Below are 22,584 nucleotides of genomic sequence, written 5' to 3' on the forward strand. Positions count from 1 at the left end.
TAAGGTCATACTACCTGAAATAAATGAAACCAACAAAACCAAAAAACTAGCTGAATTGGCTCAAGTGGTTAAAATACTGTGAAATTCGGAAAATAAGCCCTGGGGCTTATATTTTTCAAAGGACCTTTTGAGGGGCTTATTTTTTTAAGGGGCTTATATTCGGAGGGGCTTATTATAGGAGGGAAATCTGCATTTCAAAATTGGTTGGGCTCATAATTGGAGGGAAATTTGTGTCAAAATTTTTGAATGTGCAACTGGTAATACTAGGGTTTTGGCTAGAAATTTGTAACAATTTAATCACACTGAAAATGCCAAGTTCAAACACAACAGCAATAAACTAGACTAGAATGGAAATACAGTAAAAACAGTAATGCAGTTCAGGCTGGACAAACCAACAAAATGCAGAAACAAGCGAAATTTGTTGAACTGTATAAAATGGTCAAACACTACTGATTTTTCCATGTGTTTGTTTGGAACATATTTATTCGTAAACTTTTCACATTTAACCATTTCCAATTTATTCGGGCTCATTCAAGTCCTTTCATTCTAGTAAATCAAAAAAATATATAAAAACCACAGTAGCTTTTGGAATAGATTTGCTTGTTACTTGCTTTCACTATGCACCTGCATGTCAGTACTTTTTTTGTTCATTACTAGTGAAATTTTAGGAAAATATAAGTGTTAATAATGGTCTTTCTGGAAAAAATTGGTTCTCACGGTAGTTGGCAGCTCAGTATATAGTCATGATTTCAATTTCTTTTCATACAATAGTTTCCCACACCAACCTTGCATAGATAAGCAGAAATTTTTAATTACTTCTCCACTTTTATTTCCTAAGCTGCTCCACTGTAATTAAGGTAGATATATTTTCTATACCAGAGCTGTGAATTCTCACCTAAGTTTCCTTCAGTGAAACATTGTTTCTAATCATGAAAGAGGGGGTCCAAACTCTTCAATTTTGAGATTGCCACATTGATCTGCTCTTGGATGCGCTTTTTTCGTGATTGTATCTGGCTGAAAGCACTCAGCCAGACACCGCTTCTTCATGATGCTCCTGAAAGAAATTGATGAAGTGAATGTAATAGAATTTAACTTCAGTCAACTATGTATGCAGTTTTTTAAACAAAACTTTGATGGTGACAAAAATAATTCAAAGATAGCCGGCACGGTAGTGAACACTTTCTTGAACTCTGGAGTATTTTGCCATTCAAAACGACATATACCAGTAGGATAAAAAGAATCAGAAATATTAATTTTTTTGCAGAAATTGTCATTAGTAATTTATAAGCGCAATTGCGCGTCGTTTTCTTTAGAAAAAAAAAGTTGGTACATGGGATATTTACCACCCCAAAATGGGAATGAGAAGGCTTTGGATTAGAAGAGTATTTTTATAATTGGCAACAAGTAAAAAGGATTATTATCAGAGGGGGACATGGGGGGTTCTGAATACGGCAACATCGCAAACAAAATGGAACTAACACCGCATCGCCCAAAAATATTATCAAAGCACCGACATCGCAACATAGTCTAAGTATCAGCATTTAAATGTTTTGGTTTCACTCATCCTTACCACGGCTTGTCTTTGGCTGGCCGACAGTGCATGTGGTAGAGGTCCATGGGTCAAGTAAAATATTACTGAATTCGGTCAGGGGTCAGTCAGCTAATGCTTATTTAAGATAAACTTGGATTTATTGCTTATTTTGTTGGACAATTTCCATGCTTTTATCAAAATCTAGTTTTTAAAAGGGTTAGGGAATAGACTGCAACTCAGAAATGTTTTATTTCACCGAAAACAGTTGGTTTGGGCAACACCGCAATGCGAGTTGTTCTTCACCACAATACCACATGAAAAAAAAAAAAAGGTCAACTTAGTACCTTAATTATTACACCATGCACCACTTATTTGCTACCAAACTGCCTTACGCGAGTCTGCTAGGTTCCAGTCCTTTAATAGAATGCTAGTACATTAGTATGCAAGTCATTCGTGATAATTCAAGAGGTGATGTTAGTATGCTAGTATGTTGGTACACAAGAGACATGCAGTCCTTTAATCGAACCCTAGTACATTGGTAAGCAAGTCATTCGTGCTTGTTTGAGAAGTGTAGTTAGTAGACTAGTATGTTGGTACGCTAGTGACCTGCAATCCTCTGATCAAATGCTTCTACATAAGAACACAGGTCATTCATGGTTGTCGAAGAAGTGGAGTTAGTACACTAGTACATTGGTACACAAGAGACATGCAGTCCTTTTATCGAACCCTAGCACGTTGGTACGCAAGTCATTCATGCTTGTTAGCTAGTATGCTAGTGACATGCAATCCTCTGATCGAATGCTTGTACATAAGAATGCAGATCATTAAAGGTTATCAGAGAAGTGGAGTTAGTATGCTAATATGTTGGTACACAAGAGACATGCAGTCCTTTAATCATACTGGTGAACAGTGTTAGTACTGTAGTACTAATGAATAAGCAAAAAACTAAAAGAGATCTTTCCTAAAATGGGCAGCATATGCGCATCCAAACCAGTCATTAGACACTTTCATCTCCCTAATCATTCTAAGAAGCATATGGCAGTTTGTGGCCTTTCCCTACATCTAGGCAGTTCAGAAAGCCACAAAACTCTAGAACAAAAATTTATCTTCCATATCAGCACTCTTAATTCCCAAGGTATCAACAAGTGGTTTTCATTCAACTAATTTATTCTTTTTTTGTCGCGGTATTCCCACTAATACCCTAGCTCCATTTTCTGCTTATAATCCCACACACAACCCACAATTCCTCCAATCACTCTGACGAAGAGCTAACACTTGAAACGTCAGCCTTTAAACTCTTTATGGTGGCCAATTTATGTTATCAACTCAACAGATAACACCAAGTTACCCTGTTATACCCTTCCACTGATGCAGCACCACAGTTTCTTTAGAAACTTACCCCCTTTATTTGTTGGTTGATACAGTTTGCTCCATTAAAGTCAAGATGTATGGTAAGCTCTAGTGAGCTGTATTTATTTTTTCTGCCTGGTCTGACCCAAACATATGTAAACAACACTTGCGTAGTCAAATTTGCTGTAGATAGCTGTAGTGAGTAGACCACAATTTTTTTGGATGATTAGAAGTACAAACTGATCCTCACAGGCAAACTGTGATAAAAGGAATTGCAGAAAAAGGAGTCAGGAAAAAAAATCCAGCTATGACAAGGTTCAAACCTGTGCCTCCCAGATACTAGTTGGGCACTACTACCAATGGAGCAATAAAGCCACAAAGTGGAGTAAAGAGGAACTTTAGTGGGTTCTTTTTTCCTTTGAGAGGGATACCATCATGATTAAACAAGTAATTCAAGTAAATCAGTCGGTGTAAACTCTCATATAAGTTGTTGAGAGTTTAGCTCTCAGAATATCAAGCATTTCAAAGTCCTTAAACATGTCAGAGCAGGGAAAGTTCCATCCAATTGATGCTTTTCCATTTTCTCTCAACTGAGATAGTTTTGGTTTTTCTACTGTTATATTTTGATAGCCTGTTTTATTCCTTGAGAAGTTTCATGAAATTTATGATCTTAATTCACATATCTCATAAGGGTGATATTCATTTAAATACACAGTGTTGTTTGCTTGATTGCAGGTTCTTGTAAGAATGCAGCAGTATAAGGATGATCTGCTGGTTTCGTGTTTAAGGCTTGTTCTCTCACTCCCTTTGGAATTAGTCAGACTTGATGTTGTCTCCTCGGTGGCAGCATTAAAGGTAAGAAACTTCATTGCTGTAAAACTACAGGGTATGAAGTGAGGTCTTAATGGTCTTAATGGTTCACAGGTTACTGAATTTGCGGTATTTATTCGCGTACTTGAATACTTCCTTAATCTCAGTCACTTCACATGCAGCATCTACTGTAGTTATTTGGTTATAAGGCGCACTCGGCTATAAGACGCACCCCCAATTCGGCAACTTCATTATTGCATGTTTTCAAACTGAGAAAATCGCTAAAATACTTGGTTATAAGGCGCACTGTTGTTTGGGGAGTAAAGATCGGTCAAGTTTATTGTAAATTCTTTCATAAACTTACAAAAAAGCGAAAAAGTCGCGTATTGATTTTAGTTTACCGTTAATCAACAAAAGCAGAATTGTCGCACACGCAACCACGCACACAAACAAAAACCTTGATTAAACAAGATGTACCGCCGAGAATGCAGGTCTCAGTGCACTAAAAAGGCTGAAAGGATGAAGAAGGTATTTACCTCTTCGCTTGTTTATTTTCGTTTCGTTTGGTGACGTATCAAATTACTAAGCACGTGCTCTCGAGCACGTATCACATCTATGCAAATTTGACTTCGCTTGTCTTTTCAGAACCACTATATTCATAAAAGTCAATGTGTGTGTGTCATTTTATTTGCTTGAAATCGTACCAGTAACTGTGATCAAAAAAATTGTTTCGGGAAAATATTCGCCTATAGGACGCACCCAAACTTTGGCGGTAATTTTTAGTAGAAATTAGGAATTTCTTGAAAAAAACGGTGCGCCTTATAACCGAATAACTACGGTAAATGCCAAGATATGCATATCCTGTTTACACAAGGGTCCTTGACAAAAAACAGAAAGTTCAAAGTAGCTACTTTGGATTAACTGAAATAGTAATAATGGTAATTATTGAAAATATCAGGGTTACCAGTTTAGCCATTGAACTTTTGTCAATGTTGGCCCTCTTTAAACAATTTTTGAAGTATTAGATACATATTGATACCAAAAAAATTAAAAGCATTGAGAAATCAGTCACAAATATGATCATAAAAATGAAAGTCTGAAATATAGGAATTAACAACCACTGCACCTAAATGGTAAAGTTTGTTGGCCATGAATTTCACAGCACCTGACTTTAAAATAGCTCTCAGAAACATCTGATCTGAAGACATTTACTAACTGCATCTGTGTGGTTGGTCCTCTCCTCTCTCAGTGAGCAGCTTCCATCCCAAAAGTTCAAGAAGTCAATGCTTGAGAGTTTTTTTCTGACAAACTTTTTATCCATATATATATATTACTAGTTAGTTCTCTTTGCTACAGCCATGCCTAGGAAGCATAGATTAATATGGAATATAAATCACACTTGTAGGTAAAGTACACCTTGAGTTTGGCAACTTGAAATTTGGAAAAAAAGTTCTCACACATAAGCTGCACCCCTGATTTGTAATGAAAGTGTTGATCACAAAGGTGTGGCTCACCTCTATTAAGCAGTCACCCTTATGAAGTGGTTGTGGTCACCCTTCACTGTGTTCCAATGGCCTGTTTTCATTGTCCTCAATGTGTATTGAACAGTCATTTCAAGGGGAACCACTCAAATAAAACTCAGAATAATCTTCAAATCCATTTTGGTAGTACTTTTGAGCTAGTATTTGTGCATCAAGTGGTCAATTATGGCTAAGTATGGGTTTTTATGAATAGTTTTTCAGAATACCCCTATTCTGTAGAACCTGCATTAAGCACTCATCCTGTATTAAGCAGACACCATGCCGTTCCCCATGAGTGATTGCCCAATACAGGTTCAACTGGAAGTGAGATACCAGTAGTTATCAAGTACAACAAGCAGATTCATGAACATTTCTATGGAAGATTTAATGGGGGTCCAATCAAAAGCCTATTCAGAATATTTTTTAGCTCCACTTTCATGAGATTCAGCTGATGAGAAGCAAGGTCCAGGAACAATTTTGTTTTTGGTTCATTTTCAGAGATAGAATTAGACAAGAAATAGATAACAACATCCTATCCATCTTAATTTGTGAAACTTGAGAGCCGGTGAGAAAGTCATCGATGTACATTTTGTTAATAAAATTATTCTACTCAGGCTTGTCGAAAACTTTGTTTCTGCCTGCATGGCTCTGATCTCAGGGGCCCTCTTTGCCTTTAACTGTTTTCAACTTTTTTTGGCCTCAAAAATTACCTCTTCCCATATTTTCTCAGCTTACCTTTAAGCTTGGTTTGAGCTACACCCCCTTGGCTCAAGCTGGTCTGAATGCCTTAGAGAACTGGACTATGGCCCTTCCTGCCGATGAACTGAAGCCGTATCTTGGTGAAATCTTGCAGTGTTTGGATAGCTACCTCAAGACATCAGGTAATTAAAGTAAATCCTTTTAAGAAAATGATAATCCTTGATTTTATGACATTGTAGTGAGGCCCTGAGTCTTTTTGGGACTATTTCTTCAATGAATAGCTTTTGTGATTCATAACTCCATGGGCAGCTGGAGAAATGAGGCACTTTTACTTGGTCTTTCAGCATCCTTTAAATGGGCTCCCTTCTTATCAATTTTCAGGTGACATCCAGTTACATGATGACCGCAACACAATTGTACTCACTACATCATCCAACCGTAATTCACGAGGCAGGAAACTTCCACTCAAACTTTTAAAAATGAAACCACAATCACAGCATCACGTGAGTTTTTTAAGTTCAATAATCCACTTTATAGAGAAAAGTGTATTTCAACCTCATTGCTTGCTTTCAATAAGAATGAATGCTAAAAGATTTTATTTTTGACATGATTTCTCAGATGACATCGACTCCTGTGGCAAAGGTTCGTCACAGGATTCTGAGGATGTTTGGTGGCTTAGGAGGTGAAACAAACATTTTGCTCCTTGACGACATGGAAAGAAATCCTTCCAATGCAGTGGTTTGGGACACTGAAAACCATCTAACATTTGCTGTTCCTTTTCAAGACATGAAGCCCAGTATTTATTTAGGTAAACTTTCAATGCCCTTTACAATTGTGTTAGCTTGACCACAATATGTGTATTGTTGACACAAGACTCTTGCCTTCCATCCTTGGAAAGCAGGGAGATGTGTTTTATCATGTCAAGGCAAGATAATTCTGATATGCATGTGCAGGTCCTCAGCCATCTACTTACTTTTGGATTAATGATACACCCTTGAAGATTCAGACCCAAAATGGCTTGGTTATTGGGATGTATGAAGATGAAGAATGGAAAGCGCTCCTTAGGCATGAAATAAGAGCTCATGCACATACAGTCCTTGGAATGTCTTTTTCTAAATATTATCTTATTGCCCACAGAAATATTTCAAAGCGCTATCTTGGTCACTTGGAGTTAATGACAATTATTGCATGCACTGAACATCTTTACACCTATGTTACTCTACCTGTGAAGTCTCTTAAAGCAATACTATAGACATTATTGGAGTATTGAAATTGGAAGGAGCACTTTCAATTTGAAGTGTTTATGCTATTTAGCCTGTATCCTAAAATAAGTTGTGATTAGTCATTGTCGTAAATAACACTTTCAAAAGAGAGATGCAATTGTTTGTCTCATGATGTGGATTGCTACATATGTGCAGTATGCAGTCTTGAAAATATGTAGCTACCACAAAATTTGTTAGAATTTGTGATAAAAAGAAGTTTTGTTGGTGAATTATGTCATTCAAAGTCCACTGCTATTCAGTTCACCCATTTGAAAGTAACACTTTATCAAAATAAGAGTATAATTTAATCCCTCATTTCCTTCAAGTCACCTCTGTGTTTAAATTTTCCAAAAGTATTTCTTCTTTTTCTTGGAAGAAAAGAAGTACTGTTACAACAACCTAAATGGAGTGAAGAGCTGTTGTCAGTTGAGAGTTATAAGTCCAGTTTGAGTAACTGCTTGTTAAATTTTGCTGTGATATTTCTGGCTGTATGACTCAAGTAGCCAATGCCAGTTGTGATTGGTCAGTTTTCATGCATGGGTAATGTTGGGTAAATCATTCAATTTGGCAGTTTTTGGAGTAAGTGCCATAAGTAAGTAATTTTCTGTTGTGATAGCAAGTTAGACAAATACCTTTCAAGAGCCTTTGGTTGAATGTAGTCAGTGCTGTGTAGTATAGATTAAGTACAAACCAGACCACTGACTGGGACTATGTGCTTTACTGAACTTGGACACTTTGTTCTATAACCTTCACTTTCTCTTGTTGTCAGATTTTTGATGTTGTACGATCTTGTATTTTTGATCTTGTATGATCTTGTATTTTTGATCTTGTAAGCTATCTTGCCTGTCAGAGCAAATAACTGGCTGGTTAACCAAGGAAGATTAGTGGCTCAAACTCTCCCCATAAGCTTTAGCACATGTTTACAATGTATGTGACCTTCTTTTGAAGTTGTTGTTGAAAGTAAACCACAAATTTTGGTTGCTACACTATATGTAGATCTTTGAATATCAATTGCGTCTTGACTAGCCAGTGCCAAATCATACCTTAACTTACAATTCATTGGGTGTTAGAAACATTCAAGGCAATAAATCTCCAGGCAATGATGTGTTGACTGCTAAGTTCTTCAAAGATGTCTTTGATCTTGTTGGAACTGATCAGATAAATAGTTTAAATCAAGCTATTGAAGATGTAAATTACCTTTAAATACTTATAACCTTTAATAATTTCTAATTTAATTGAGAATTCATTGCTGCAATGACTATAAATTTGGTCCCTGAATTCAGCAAAATCTCAATATTGTTTTAAGTTAGGAGCCTTGCATATTATGACATGTATTGTAGGAAAAAGGAAAAAAGATTTCTGAAGTCACCTTCAAGTATGTCACCTTCAAGTGTTGAACCACTGAACTTCAGTAATCAAACTTTTAGCACTCTGTCATGTGAACTTTATGGTGCCACTGCTCAGTCAATATGCTAACATATAAGAGAGTGACAGGTTAGCATACTGAATAAAACTTCTACACTATGAGTGCCAAACAAGGGAAGGGATGAGAGATGTTGCATTGCTTGGATCCTTTTGACAAAATCTTGGTTGTTTCACAGATCCTTTCTTACCAAGGGTGGTAGAGCTTGCGACAAAATCAAGTGATAGGCAAACAAAGGTAATGCTGTGTACTTCTTGTTGCTTATTGTGCTGTGTTGTGATGTATATTTTTAGCAGGTTCGACACTCGTTTTAATGAAAGCACTGTACATTCTGAATAAATGTTATTCAATGAGGAGTTAACCAAAGGAGATAACATACACTTCTCTTGGATATAGGTACGGATATAGGTACCCAAGGAAAAGTTTTAATTTGGTGTCCTTTCTCTTTATGTTAAGGAATAATTATTCATCATTTAATTTGTTGGTGGTAACGGTTGTGGAATAAATTCAACAGGTTGCAGCGTGCGAATGTCTTCACTCTCTTGTGCTCTACATGCTTGGTAGAAGTGTGACTCAGCCCCAAGGGTTCAAGAAAGTAAGAACATGTATGATTGTTACCTTTCTTGTTGTTGTAGATTTGATTGAGTTCATGCCCTTTCATGGTGATGGTCCTTAACCCTAGAGAGGGCCATACCTTTTCTGATATTGGAATTGTAAAGGAACTACTTGTTTGATTTAACAGTACTGCGCAAAAGTTATGCCTTTTTTTTTTGTTCTTGATGTACTCATCACTTAACCATTAGGTGCTGTTATCAATGCTGCGATAAACTCATTAAGTTACAGCCTATCATTGTTTATCGAAATATTTAATCTACATATTTCCCATGTTGCCTGCCTTGTTTCCTTATGTTGTAACAAACTTCAACTCATTATGCTTCTGCACAAGTTGCTGTCATCTAATGCTACTTTTGCTGAGACAGTGAAGCCCCTTAGGCACATTGTTTATAATACATTAAACAAACTGGGGAGGCAATTGTGCTTGAACAAGATAAAGGAATATGTTTGTCCCTAAACAAAAACTCGCTCAGGTGATATATCCTTTTAGCAATGAATGTATCCCTGGCTCTGCCATAAATTGCTGGAGCAGTAAATCAGTGATTATGTACTGCATGCTCTATCATATATTGCCAGAACAGTATATTCCTGGAACGATTTATCATTGAGGCAAGATATTGCAGAAAGCTTGGATGCCTTGTCAATATATTGTTCTGAGGTGTTGATAAAATGCACAATATATTGGAAGAAAAAAGCACAATATTGGATCATAATCCTTTGAATTACTTTTGCACAATACTGTATCAATTGATTTTTAAAATGAGCACTAACTTTTTTTTTATAGAGTCCTATGGAAAAGTTGTGGAAGCATGTGTTTCCTACACTACTGCAGCTGGCATGTGATGTAGAACAGGTGCATTAAATGTGCTTCTATTCTGGAAAAAAAGTTGTTTAGCTTTTTTTTGAGCTGGACTTTTTCTGTTATAACTTCATGGTAAATGGAAACAAATTAAGTTCTCTAGTAAGACATCACATAAGGGAGTTTACTCTTAGATTCCCAGGGGTACTTATTGTATTTTTTCTTTCCTTGACTTACTTGGTAAATGGAAACAAGGTCTCTGGTTAGAAAAGAGCTAAAGGGCTAAAACCTTTTCCAACAAACCTTTAACAACATTTGTTAAAAATTTGACTTGAGTACTTGACCTGAAAGGCTCTAGTCAGTGTTCTGCATACCAATCATATGGGATGTGCGAGCTGGATAAAGGTATTTTACATTGGATGAAATGTGTAGCCATAGGGAAGGTTTACAGGTTTTGAATTGAGGATGAATTAATTGCCCACCAGAATAGCCAGAAGGATTAAATCATTAATCTTCCTAATGCATTGGTTTAATGAATTGAAGAAATAGCATAGCTAATACCTGTGGGAATGAAGTGTTTTCTTTTATTTAGTCAGAGTGATAATTTAATGTTAAGGGTTTGCTTTTGTTTATGTTAGGTGTCAGAGCAGCTTTTCAAGCCATTAGTTTTCCAGCTGATACACTGGTTTACCAACAACAGAAAATATGAGAGTCCTGAGACAATGGCTCTGTTAGATGCAATGCTGGTATGTTAGCAAACTATTCCATGTGAATTTATTTGAATTTGCTGCATTCTAAAGTTTATTAGTAAATATGTGGTTTGCTGGAATGGAGTGATCACTTTTCAGTTAACAAGTAAAATCCTTGTTAATTCTGAATCATTTGCAAACAGATTGCACTCTTGTGATTTACTCACCAAATCGTTCAGAACAAAGAATGTCAAAAGCCTACCAAGATATCAAACCTGCCATTCAAGCATCAACCCTTGTTGGGTTGGTACCCCCTCCTTATGAAATTTTGGAAACCCAGCTAGTCTAAGTACAATGCCTTTCTTTGCTTTTTAAGTAGTTGCCTTGTGCTTGTTTTTTTATTTATTATTTATTCTGGAAGAACCCACTAAAAATTTGTCTTGCCACCAATATGTGGTGCATTTGGTTGTAGCACCCTAGCTAATACATGTATCTGGGAGAAACAGAACCCTGTCAGCTAGAGCCTCATATTACCTACTTTGTTTTCTGCAAATTCAACAATTGTTGTTTACTTCTGACTCTTTTTACTTTTGAGGTTGACATGTGCATGTTTATTTTGATTGACTGAATTTAAGCAGCTTCAGATTTTTATGTTGTGGGTTTTTGCATTATTTGAAGACAAATATGAAAAGGGTATTTATAGTCCTAAGCAAGGGAAGTGTTGAGTTCTGGAAACAATTTCTTATATTGTGTTTTTAAATTTTGATTAATTTTAATTTGACAGGATGGCGTAGTTCATCATGTGGATGCTTCCCTGCGTGACTTCAGTGCACAGTGTATAAGGGAATTCCTGCAGTGGTCCATTAAGCAGACAAGTGGAAAGGTAAATAATTTTCTATATTTCTCACTTTGCAAAGAAGAGTGTGAGTTTGGCAAAAGTGCAAATTTTTGGGCCTTTCAGTGAAAACTGATAAATTTTAAGTAACTAGGAAATTATATACAACCAATTTCAGACTGAATATATCAAACTAAATGCTTTTAAATGTAGCCACAAGGTTGCAGCTTTGAATTTACAAGCTTGACTTTTCTCTGGACATGGCTCATTGGACTTGGAAAATATTAGTTCAGGTGATGAAAGGCAGCTGGAACAAACATACTTTCAAAAAATTAAATATTCAAGAATTTCTGGTCTTCTAAGGCATTGGACAGGAGTATCAAAATGTTGGGTCTATGAATTGTAACTTTTCATTTACATTCATTTAATCTTTAAACCAGAGTAGCATCAAACCATGTCTGATATGTATGTATATTGTGCAAAGGTGTCATACAAATTTTGGAAATTTTGACACCAGTTATTGTATTTTTCCCTTGTCCCCATGAATTATTCTGTCAACACCTTTTCCTGGAAAGAAAAGGTACGTATATTTTAGAGATATTTTCAAATTGCGACAGTTTTGAAAACAGTGTATATGTATTGTTTTTTTCCTTATGTTGGTTAGCAATCAGAGAAAAGTCCAATTAATATCAAGTCATTGTTAAAGCGCCTCTACAGTCTTGCTCTCCATCCTAGTGCATCAAAGAGACTTGGTGCAGCCTTGACATTTAATAATATCTACACAGTTTTTAGGTAAGTCTACATAATTGTTTGTTTTCATAATATTTTTTTTTGAGATCTGATGTGAAACACAAGATAAAGGAACAGTGGCTGATTTATTTAATTCAGTTATCTTATGTCAACATTACAAGCTATGTCTGTCACTAAAATATTTTTTACACTTCTACTGGTGAGAATAAACATGTAAATTTCAAAATTGGTCAAATTGACTGCTACATATCTTTAATAAAAGAAAGAAAACCTGCAGTCACAATTAATTTATTCTGAGGTATATCATTTTGAGGCAGTAATCTTAGGTTTGTTATCAATTGCAAGTCAGAGAAAGCTATGTGAGCAAAGATTGTTGCAATCCAATGCAAACACAAGAAATTTAAGGGTGAAATTTGAGGCTATACTGCATGCTAATGAGGTGTCAAAATGCTTGGACCCCCATATAGGCTGCATCCCAAACTTTTTATCCATCTTTCCGATAAAAAATGTGGCCTATCCATCGGTAAATTGGTAAGCTGTATGAAGAAACATTTAGTATAATAAGATAATATGCAGAATGTCCTCAGGTTTCAAATCAGTGGTCATCTGATTGAGAAAGATGTGTTTTTCCTTGTTCCAAATTAGATTGAGAAGTGAAGCAATAAAGTAATGAAATCTAAATATTACACTTGAGCTCTGGAATGTCATGCTTTTTTTTCTGAAAAATCTGATCCTTTCATTTTTAAGCATGGAAAAGCCTTTTTGGTCCTAAACTACTATCATAAACCTTTGGCTATGATGGGCTAATAAACAGCAAAAATACTACTTTATAAAATGTATTGCTGGTCAGACCTTGTCTGCATGGTAAAGTTAACAATAAACTCTCCCTCTTATCACCAAAAGTTATAAGACATCCAGGAAAGGAGAAATACTCAGCAATTTGGATATTTCTACTCAACCTACATAAAATCTTAAAAGAGGGAAAAACATGCAAACATAATAGTGACTTTTTGACTGTGCAAATTAGAAGTGCTAATGACTAGCTGTTGGAGCAAACATAGGAGTTTGGAAATTATGATTCTAGGAATACCTAACTTAAAAAGCTATGCTAAGCTTGTCACCTTCGTGGCCATAATAAAAACATAAGTGTTATGGCCTCATTTACTGGTATTGGGTTTTGTCAAAATTGAGACAAACATCCAGATTTTTGAGTAGAGATTCAAGATCTAAAAAAAATAGGAAAGGATCCATGCTGGAGAAAAAAAAGCAGGAGAAGGCGAACTGTGAATTTGATGTGTTCAAAGCAGCTAGCAGTTATGGTAGTTCAGTTTCTATTTTTATCATTAAAGTTAAGTAAATAAAAATACTGAATCATGAGAAAAACATTTGCTAATCATGCAGGGAAGAGTCTTCATTGGTGGACATTTTTGCTCTGGAAATGCTTGTAAATTACTTGGAATGTTTGTGTCTGTCACACAGTGATGAACAGGCTAAAGGTAAACTATTGGGTGTCTTTAATGTCTTGGTTTTACTATTTCAGGTGTTAAAATAGGTCAGATATTGTAAGAAAAAGTATGAGTGGTTTATCTACAAAACTATTTTAAATTATTCCTATAACATGTATTTTGAAGAGCAATCTTGGTGTTTTTAATGAGAAGTGACGTTTTTCTGATTCAAATAAAAGCTATAACTGACATTTAAGCTTGATCAGACATGAGAGAATTGTCTTGTCTGAAGGTACTCGTGTTACAAATTGTCCTAGTGTCGAAAGTGATCATGTTGAAAATCAACAATTGACAACTAAGGTTCCTTCAAGGCAAAGGGTTACTGATAAATGAAGATCATCTTGAGGAAGAAAGAGTTACTTGACAATAAAGAACTCTTGACAACAAAGACATATGTAAGAAAAAAATTACAAAAAAAAAAAAAATTATAGTTAGATTGACTTCTGTACCACCTTGTGTTGTGAAATAAGTTTGGGTGACAAACTGGATCCAGACTGCTTTATAATTTTTTAAACAATCATTTACCCTATTCACACCAGCAAAACTTGTTTTGTTAAACTGGTTTTTACTGGACGAAAATCTTAAACATAGAACTGAAAAACTTAATTTTCCATAGGATTCAAGTACTTGCTAACTTGCATTTCCAATGTGCTAAATTTAAATTAAAAAATTATAGGGTTAAGTAGTTTCTATGAATAAAAAAAATGAAAGTGTTTAACAAAACAACCTCAAAATATGTTTAAGCTTTGGTGTGAATGGGGTAATAGACAAGGTATGCTTATGTTACTTTTTTCCCCTTAATCATAAACATTCTGTCATGTAACCCTGGATTAGTAAGTTTCATGACACAAATGTACCCACCCTATGTAAAGTCAATTTAAAATTGCAATTGGGAGTTGAGAAATGAAGTAGCAACACTTCAGAAGGAGAAATACAGTTCACCACTAACTACCTGCAGGGATGTTACTTTCCAAAAAATGAACTACAGTTCAGATTGTTTGAGACATATTTCTTGAGTGGATCTTCATTTTTGTGTAGGTCTTCATTTTTGAGAATGGTTTTGAGTTTGTTGCTTCTTTGATAGATTTTCATTTTAGGAACTCCACCTTCAATACTGTTTGTTATAGTTGTGCAAAAAAAGGGCACTGCCATATTGTTGGTAATGGTAAGAAAAGTTATGAAACCATCAGGGAGAATGGGTTTCCTATTAGTTATTGTCTATCAATCATTTTTTCTTGAATTAACAGGGGGAGAAAGATTATTTGTTATTAATTTTTTGGTTTAATGTCAATCTTAGATAATGTTGTTGTATGCAGGCACCCAGGAACAGTGTGTTCAAGTAATCGTACACCTTGAAAGGATAATTCACTTCAGAGCACATTTGCTAATCAAGGAAAACCATCGCAGAAGAATTCCCAAGTATGGTATTAAACCTTCATCTAACTCATTTTCTATTTCTTTTGATAACTTTGTTGTTGTATTCTTTAACTAACATTTTAATGGCAAAGATTAAGGAGAAAAACTAGTTAAAAATTTTCCTTGATATGTGGATGTTATTTGCTACTGGATTAGAATAATTCAGCTATCTGAAAAATCTACATCCTTGCAAGATATTTTACAGTATACTAGTACAGCAGTCCTTGTCAATTTACTTCTTTCTAATCATTTTGGTTTAATGTTAATCCTGTTCCACTTTTGTTTTGGATATTCCATCATTCATTATTGATAATTTATGTAAATGAGCCTTTAAATTGAAGTGCTGGCTACTCTCAGTGCCTAACACCAATTTTCTTCCTCCCCTTTTCTCAAGTGATCAAGAGATTAAGTTTCATGTATTCTTTTGATTTAAAAGGGGATTTGGATCTCAAAGTTCCATAACATTAATTCATATGATTCCCTGGCTAGTCAAGCAATGTGGAAGACCAAGTTCAGAGAGCCGACATCAATGTATGAGACTTATTTGCAAGTTAGCACCACTCTTGCCAGGTATTGTCCTAATTGCAGTGAATAATTTATATTATAGGGGGGGAAGAACTTAACAAGGAATTGAAGTGTACTTTGATCCCTCAGCTTTAATTCTCTTCTGAAACACAACAATAATTTCAAGAACACAACAATCTTTTGAAAAGGAAGAAATGTGGGTTGTGTGTGTGTGTTTATGTGCAGAAAATGGAGCTATGCTTTTGGTGGCAATATGATGATGAGAAAACAGGTATAAATTAGTTTAATGAAAAGTGCTCATTGATACTGTGGGGATTAAGAGTGCTGATTTGGGAGATAAATTTTCCTTCAGGAGAGGCTGCAAACTGTCACTTAATGCTTAGAATGGTTGGGGAGATTAAAGTGTCGAGCAACTGGTTTGGATGCATCCTTGTCATTTCTTTTTATGTGACAGAGGTCTTCTTGAAATTGGTGAGCTAGTCGTCCTCCTGTTTCTGCACCGATGTATAACTTTTTGCAATAAGTGTAAGTTATACAGTAGATGACATTGGCGGAGGTGCACAGTAAGAGATCAGTGATCTTAATGGATCTCTTGAGTCCTGACATTTTCTCTGTGATGTGAATGAAGGGACAAGTTTTGTGTCATGAGTGCATTTAAAAGTTCCAGGCTGGTCATTGGTTTGAAACAAACTTCTTATCAAAAAGTTGCCAATGTTTTTGTTGCACTTGAATGAAATTAGTGAAGGTTGCTAAAAGATAGTACCAGTCTCTGAATCATTTCTAAGTAATTTCAAGTTTTAAGAATAATAGATTTAACTGTGTGGTTGTGAGGGTGAAATGTGAAAGTGAATGGAATGCAATCAGTATTTTCTTTCTGAGCCATTTGTTGTGTCAATTGTCAATCAATTTGTTGGTTACAGTGGTGGTCTGCTTGAATGGCAGACATAGGATAATTATGTTCATTGAAAAACTGGCACATTGCCTCTGATTTTTAGAAAAATCAGAGTTGTCACTACATAAACAACAAAGTCTGAGAAACTGAAAAAGGTGTGGAATCCTTGACTTGTGATGGATGTGAAGATGAATACAATGAGTAACTATGTGAATCTGTAGGTTTGTAATAAACGCTAGTGCATAGATGATTGCCTTTAATTGAAATTTTAATGTCTAGAATAGCCAAAGAAGTGTCAGAAATTTCCCAGGTATATTTAAGAGCCGTATAAAAGGAATTGATGGCAGGTATAAATTGAGTGAGCTCCTCTCTGGTAGAGGAGGTAGTGCTGATCCATTCGTCAATGTAGGGACCATAGAGTTCAGGTTTGGAGCTGTTGTATTGTCTTAAGAATTGGTGTTCAATAAAGCCTATGAAGAGATTGGCGCAGCAGAGTCCCATTTTGGTACCCATGGCTATGCCACTAGTCTGTTTGTAGTAGTTGCCACCCGATGAAAAGCAATTGAGTGTTAGTACTAGTTCAGCTAGATGAAGTAGTGTTTCAGAGCTAAGGTCCTTGGCAGTGCATTAATTAAAAAACATGTTGGAGAGCCAGGAGACCTTAGTCACTGGGAATGATGGTATTAAGAGAGGTAACGTTAATTATTGGGATACCTGTGGAAGCCCAGTCATAAAACACCTTTGTTTTTTTTTTGTCTTTTTTTTTTTCCTCTGCCACAAAATGGAAAAATTGCACAATAGTACCCAGTGGTCATTGGGCAACTAACTGTGATCCAATGAAGGTGAATGTGTTCACATGCTGATCATGAGTGTTATCTTGATGATGACTGACATTGTCATGCACAGACAGGGCTGGGTTACATGATGAACCACGAGATTTTTGCTTATAAAACTCTTGTGTCAGCCATTTTGTATTTGTTTTGGGGTTGTTGTTTTGGCAATGGAGGTTCTACATTTTTGAGCTATGATTACTTGGAGCTTTATGGTGCAAACGTAACATATTTGAGAAAGCTGCTCAGTTATCTGTTATTGTATATGATAATAAGCTTAATGATAGCAATGATGAGAAATTTGTTTATTTTGATCGCCCTCATATGCATGGTATTCGTGTTCGTGATCGTGAGCCCAGCAGAATACCAAAGAAATGAATTACACATATTTTGAAGAAATTCAGGAAAGTAAGACATTTATTTCGAACCTACATAAAAAAAAAGCACACTGAAGTCTTCCTGAATGCATCTTTTTACAAATAAAGCTTGTGAAAAAATATAGGCACATGGAATCAGATGTGTGAATAAAGGAACAACAAAATACCCCTCTTCTGCAGTCAGGAGAAAATATCCAAAGTCTAAAAAAAACAGGATACTGAACATGCAAAACAATATCCACATGAAATAAAAAGTCCAAAGCCAAATGAACACAACAATCTTTTTAAGTACTATTTCAGAAAAGAGTTTGAGGGTTTAATCAGGTTTCCAAATGGGAGAAAACATTCTAAAACACAAGGCCACAGGCCAAGTTGTTGTATTGTTTTTGAGTGGTAACCTGATGATTGCTGAAGCAAGAGGTCTTGAAATTACTTCTCTAACAAAGAAAATATGTAGAAATTATCATTTTAATAAGTTTTCTGCATTAAAATATTTTCTTTGAGACATGGAATGTGAACCTGTTACCTACTTGCTGTTTGCTGGTCTATGATATTGTTTCATTTGCATTCAATGGCATGTTGTTACCTAGCTGTTTTTGTCTTTTGAGCAAGCACATTGCTTTGCAATGCAGATGGCAGAGTACAGATTTAGACCTCTGAAAACCCAGTGAAGAAGATACCTAAATATATAAAAACAAATGAGCAGATGGGGTTTTTGAAGATTGGTAAAGAGCCCAATTTCCCAAAGTAGCCAGGTTAGACCACCAGGTGGTCTATAAACACTATGATCTGCACAAAGCTCATTCCTTCAAAGTTCCGTTAGTTCAAATGGATGCTTTAAGCCTTAATTGCTGGCAGACAAAGTTTATCCAAGAAGTTACAAGGCCATCAAAAGATGGTATACCATTTTAACCAGTTGGGTCATTGTAACCAGATGGGCCATTTTTTAGTAGGATCCTTATTATTACCTGCAGACCACTTCATATTTTTAGTCATTTTATCAATTAAGATCAAGTAAGCAGTCGGACCATTTTATCTAATAAGGTCATGGACTATTTTAACCAGTTGGATTGTTTTGTCTAATAACATCATTTACTACCAGTTTGTACCATTTTATGTAGTTAGAACACTTTTGCAGGTTGAAGCTTTTTCAGACCATTTTTACCAGTTGGATTATTTTCTCTTGTTAGACCATTTTCCACCATGTTGACCATTCTATTTAGTTGGACCATTTTTATTGGTTGGACTTTTTATCTTGATAGACTATTTGAAATGTTTGGACTATTTTACTTATGAACACTGGTTGGATGTATTTTAACTATATGGTTAAATCATTTAAATCATATGGTTAAATCATTTAAATCATTGGACCAGTTACGCAGTTTGATCCTTTTATTTAGTTAAGCTACTTCTACCAGTTGGATCATTTTATCTCAAAATATGTATCAAGAAAATTGATACATATTTCATTTGATGCATTGATAAATACATCATGCATTTTATTTGTTTAGCTGTTTTAAAGGCTAGCCTTACATTTTAATTTTCCTTAAGTCGTTTTAATCAATATACTCTCACTATTTATATTAGTTTCTTATCTTATCATTCCTATTTATAAACGATGGTCATTTTCTTAGATTTTAATCTTTTTAGGGCCCTTGTATAAACAAATTTTTGTAAATTTTGCATCCTCAATGAAGATTATTTAATAATAATAAATCCACAAATGTAGCTGATTGGGTATGCTGACTAGAACATTTTTTACAGACAAATGTAAAAATAGTCATGAAGTCACTATCAAATTTTCTTGGCTTGATGAGTTATCCATTTTTTTAGGCAAGAGACTTTGCTGTGCATGCATTTCATGTAAACTGCAAACTCAAATATGATACACTGCTTTATCCAGTTTAGGAGTCAAGCTAGTGGAGCCTGGTCATGATGTGTGGTTACAATTTGTTGAAGACAAATAGATGAAAATTAGTATAACTGTTGAATCAGAATGAAAAGAGGTATTATTTTCTAAGTGATTCCTTTCTTTCCAATTTGAAATAGATATAAACTCTGCTGCTGACTGGATGAAAAGAACTCATGAAGACCATCCATCCTTATTTGTTTATAGGTCTGGTTCAGCATATGATTGCTATGAAAATTTTCATATGATGATATATAGTAATGATTACTCTATATTTTTTTCACAGATTATTGCAATTTTGACATTGCAGCATTTCATGTGTAGTGATGCCATTAGAGCAATGAGTTATTGGCATCTTTAAGGTGTAATGGTTTTGTTACACAAACCACCTATTTCGGTTAGGGATAGCTAAAAAATTAAACAACTCATATATTATTATTTGCAAGGAACAACTGACCAAGAAATGAAAAAGATTTGGGTAGTTCTTAAAAGGATTCCATGGCTTGGGTCCAAATGTGAAGGGGTGGTCCGTGGACCTTTAGTTCATGTTTAATTATACTACACTCTTGTCTCCAAAATTGTCTTAAACTTCAACATTTGAAATTTAGATCTTGCTTTGTTTTTATGTTTTCCTTTAGGTAGTTTTCAATCTATGGACAAAGCCACATACTTCATGAGATAATGTTTCTATGGCTCTCTGAAAGTTTTGATGTGATAATCTGAGTTACTATTGCATTCAGTTGCTTTCAACAGCAATTTCTAAAAGTGGAGAATTCAATGAGCCCTCAATTGGTTTGCTTTTATGGATATGAGATTGTACATAGCTATTAGAGAACTTTGGCCTTTACTATTTACCATATCGTCATGAATACAATGCAATGAAAGTATACCATGGAACTATTGTCACTGCCTTTGGTCCCTCACACCTGAATGACATGATGAAAAATTGTTTGCTATAAGTGAAAATTTCATAATTTAATACATTGACAGTCATGTTGTAGTTGTTGTCAATGTTGTTTTATTGTGATTTATTAATAGATTTGAGGGAGGTGGTGGTGGACAGAAAGGTATTCAGCAATATCCAACCCTAGAGCATGTTGGTGGACATTTTTCCTTGAAAGAGACAATTCTTTGGTTTGAGTTTGTTTTAGCAGCTCTTGACTGCTACACATGGAGCTTCAGTGAGCATCTTCTATCACCAAGCTGGGTCTTCATTTGTGAGTAACAAGTTTGTAGCCTATTACTGGTAGCTGATAATTTTTTCTTATTTAAAGATGTCTGCATGTGGTAGCATAACCACAGATAGTTTATGTGAGAAAAAAATTTTTTTTCAGATGTGGATTCTGTTCATAACAAGTGACTAATTGATCTGTTTAGGTTGACTGCTGTTAGAAAAGGTGTTTGAAAAAAAAATCATGCTTTATTGGGATTGAACTTATGCCAGTTGATTGCCACTACAATGTAAGCCATTAGTCCCATTGTATGTTCCCTTTATGGAAGTTCTATCAGGGGTAGGGTTGCCTCAGCATTGCTTCTGACCAATTCATGGCTCCATCTGTATTGTTTTCATGGAAGGTCCACTATGCATGAACAATTATTACCTATATCTCCGACAAAATGTAGCTGCGAGGGATCCAATTTTGGCAGTTCATGGTAATGTCTATCATTATCATCTTTCTGTACCTTCACAATTCTCTCAGGCATGTCAGAAATCAGGTGGCTCAAATTATGCTATAGTTATGGAGAGACATTTGCATCCCAAGCAATTACTATGCTGATTAGGGCTTTTTGCTTTCAGCAAGTGTGTTGGTCACTCAAGTAATGCTAGCTAGGGATCTTACATATTGACACAGATTTTTGTTATTAGGGATCTGCGGGTCTTGGAATACATCTAAAGACTTTTTTCTGATGAAACATTATTTGAAAGCCACTGTTTGCTTAAAATCTTAAAGTCATCATTATGAAATAGGGGGTCCATTGTGTGACACCAGCCATAGGATGGATGGAAAACCCCAAGTGACCTTTCCTTTCTTTAAGATAAAATGTGGCACTTCATGAGGGTATAAAGTTTCTACACTGTGACAGGTAATCCTCTTGCTAGGCTGTGACCTTTGGGCTGGTGAGCACTGGCACACTCTTTGGATTTCTCTCTGGGCAAATTTGTGAATCACACAGACATTAGTTAGCAGGTATCATAACACAATGGCTTTTGCACATGAATCCATCTTCTGTGCCAAATAGTTGATTATGAGATTTTTTAAAATCATCTGTTACCTTGTAAGAGGGAAACTTCATTTTGCAAACCATTTCAAAGTCTACATAGCCTTCACTGCACAGTGAGAGAGCTTTTTCTCTGATGATACCTCGCTTGTCACTAAACACCTGGAAAAAGTAATTTTCTTTGCTTCATAATGTATGTGTAGTTGACCAGATGCCACAATGTTGTATCTATCTTGGGTCCAACCACAGAATTTAGAGTCACTTATCTTAGATACTCTTTCAGGCTCAGTGGATTTCAATTAAGCTGTATGTTTGGCTTTTTTTCCCTGTTGATTTCACATATCTTGCCCTTTCTGGATGATCCCTGAGTAACTGATGGAGTATGAGGCTTCAAATTAAAGCTCCATTAAAGACAATCAACTTTTGCAGGATCTAGTTGCCTCCCTAGTGAAAAGAACAAAACTTGTAAGGTGGTCCTCTGCCAAGGCATATCTTGTCCTTGAAATTCCTTTTGCACCAGTGCAAATTTGTAAGCATCTTCTGTTCAGGTCCATGTTAAGGTATGAAATAACCTGGTAAGAAGGCTTAATTCTTGCCATGCAACTCAAAATAAGCATATATACAGCT

The 22,584-nt window shown here is 35.5% G+C and overlaps 1 protein-coding gene and 1 pseudogene across 1 annotated transcript in view; one reads left to right on the forward strand and one right to left on the reverse strand.

Moving 5' to 3' along the window:
* LOC131786209 (DNA-dependent protein kinase catalytic subunit) overlaps window positions 1-22,584 on the forward strand; it is a 257,393-nt gene that overhangs the window by 57,170 nt on the left and 177,639 nt on the right. The window contains exons 25-39 of the mRNA XM_066170894.1: window positions 3,617-3,736; window positions 5,942-6,092; window positions 6,292-6,413; window positions 6,529-6,718; window positions 8,774-8,832; window positions 9,110-9,190; window positions 9,995-10,063; window positions 10,648-10,755; window positions 11,483-11,581; window positions 12,198-12,325; window positions 13,685-13,779; window positions 15,105-15,207; window positions 15,641-15,774; window positions 19,878-19,944; window positions 20,776-20,954. Of these exons, the coding sequence (XP_066026991.1) occupies window positions 3,617-3,736; window positions 5,942-6,092; window positions 6,292-6,413; window positions 6,529-6,718; window positions 8,774-8,832; window positions 9,110-9,190; window positions 9,995-10,063; window positions 10,648-10,755; window positions 11,483-11,581; window positions 12,198-12,325; window positions 13,685-13,779; window positions 15,105-15,207; window positions 15,641-15,774; window positions 19,878-19,944; window positions 20,776-20,954 (1,705 nt within the window). The remainder of the gene's footprint in view (window positions 1-3,616; window positions 3,737-5,941; window positions 6,093-6,291; window positions 6,414-6,528; window positions 6,719-8,773; window positions 8,833-9,109; window positions 9,191-9,994; window positions 10,064-10,647; window positions 10,756-11,482; window positions 11,582-12,197; window positions 12,326-13,684; window positions 13,780-15,104; window positions 15,208-15,640; window positions 15,775-19,877; window positions 19,945-20,775; window positions 20,955-22,584) is intronic.
* LOC136282816 (uncharacterized) lies at window positions 16,078-19,033 on the reverse strand (annotated as a pseudogene).

This window comes from Pocillopora verrucosa, chromosome 8, assembly GCF_036669915.1.
Source record: "Pocillopora verrucosa isolate sample1 chromosome 8, ASM3666991v2, whole genome shotgun sequence".
NCBI classification, from domain to species: domain Eukaryota; kingdom Metazoa; phylum Cnidaria; class Anthozoa; order Scleractinia; family Pocilloporidae; genus Pocillopora; species Pocillopora verrucosa.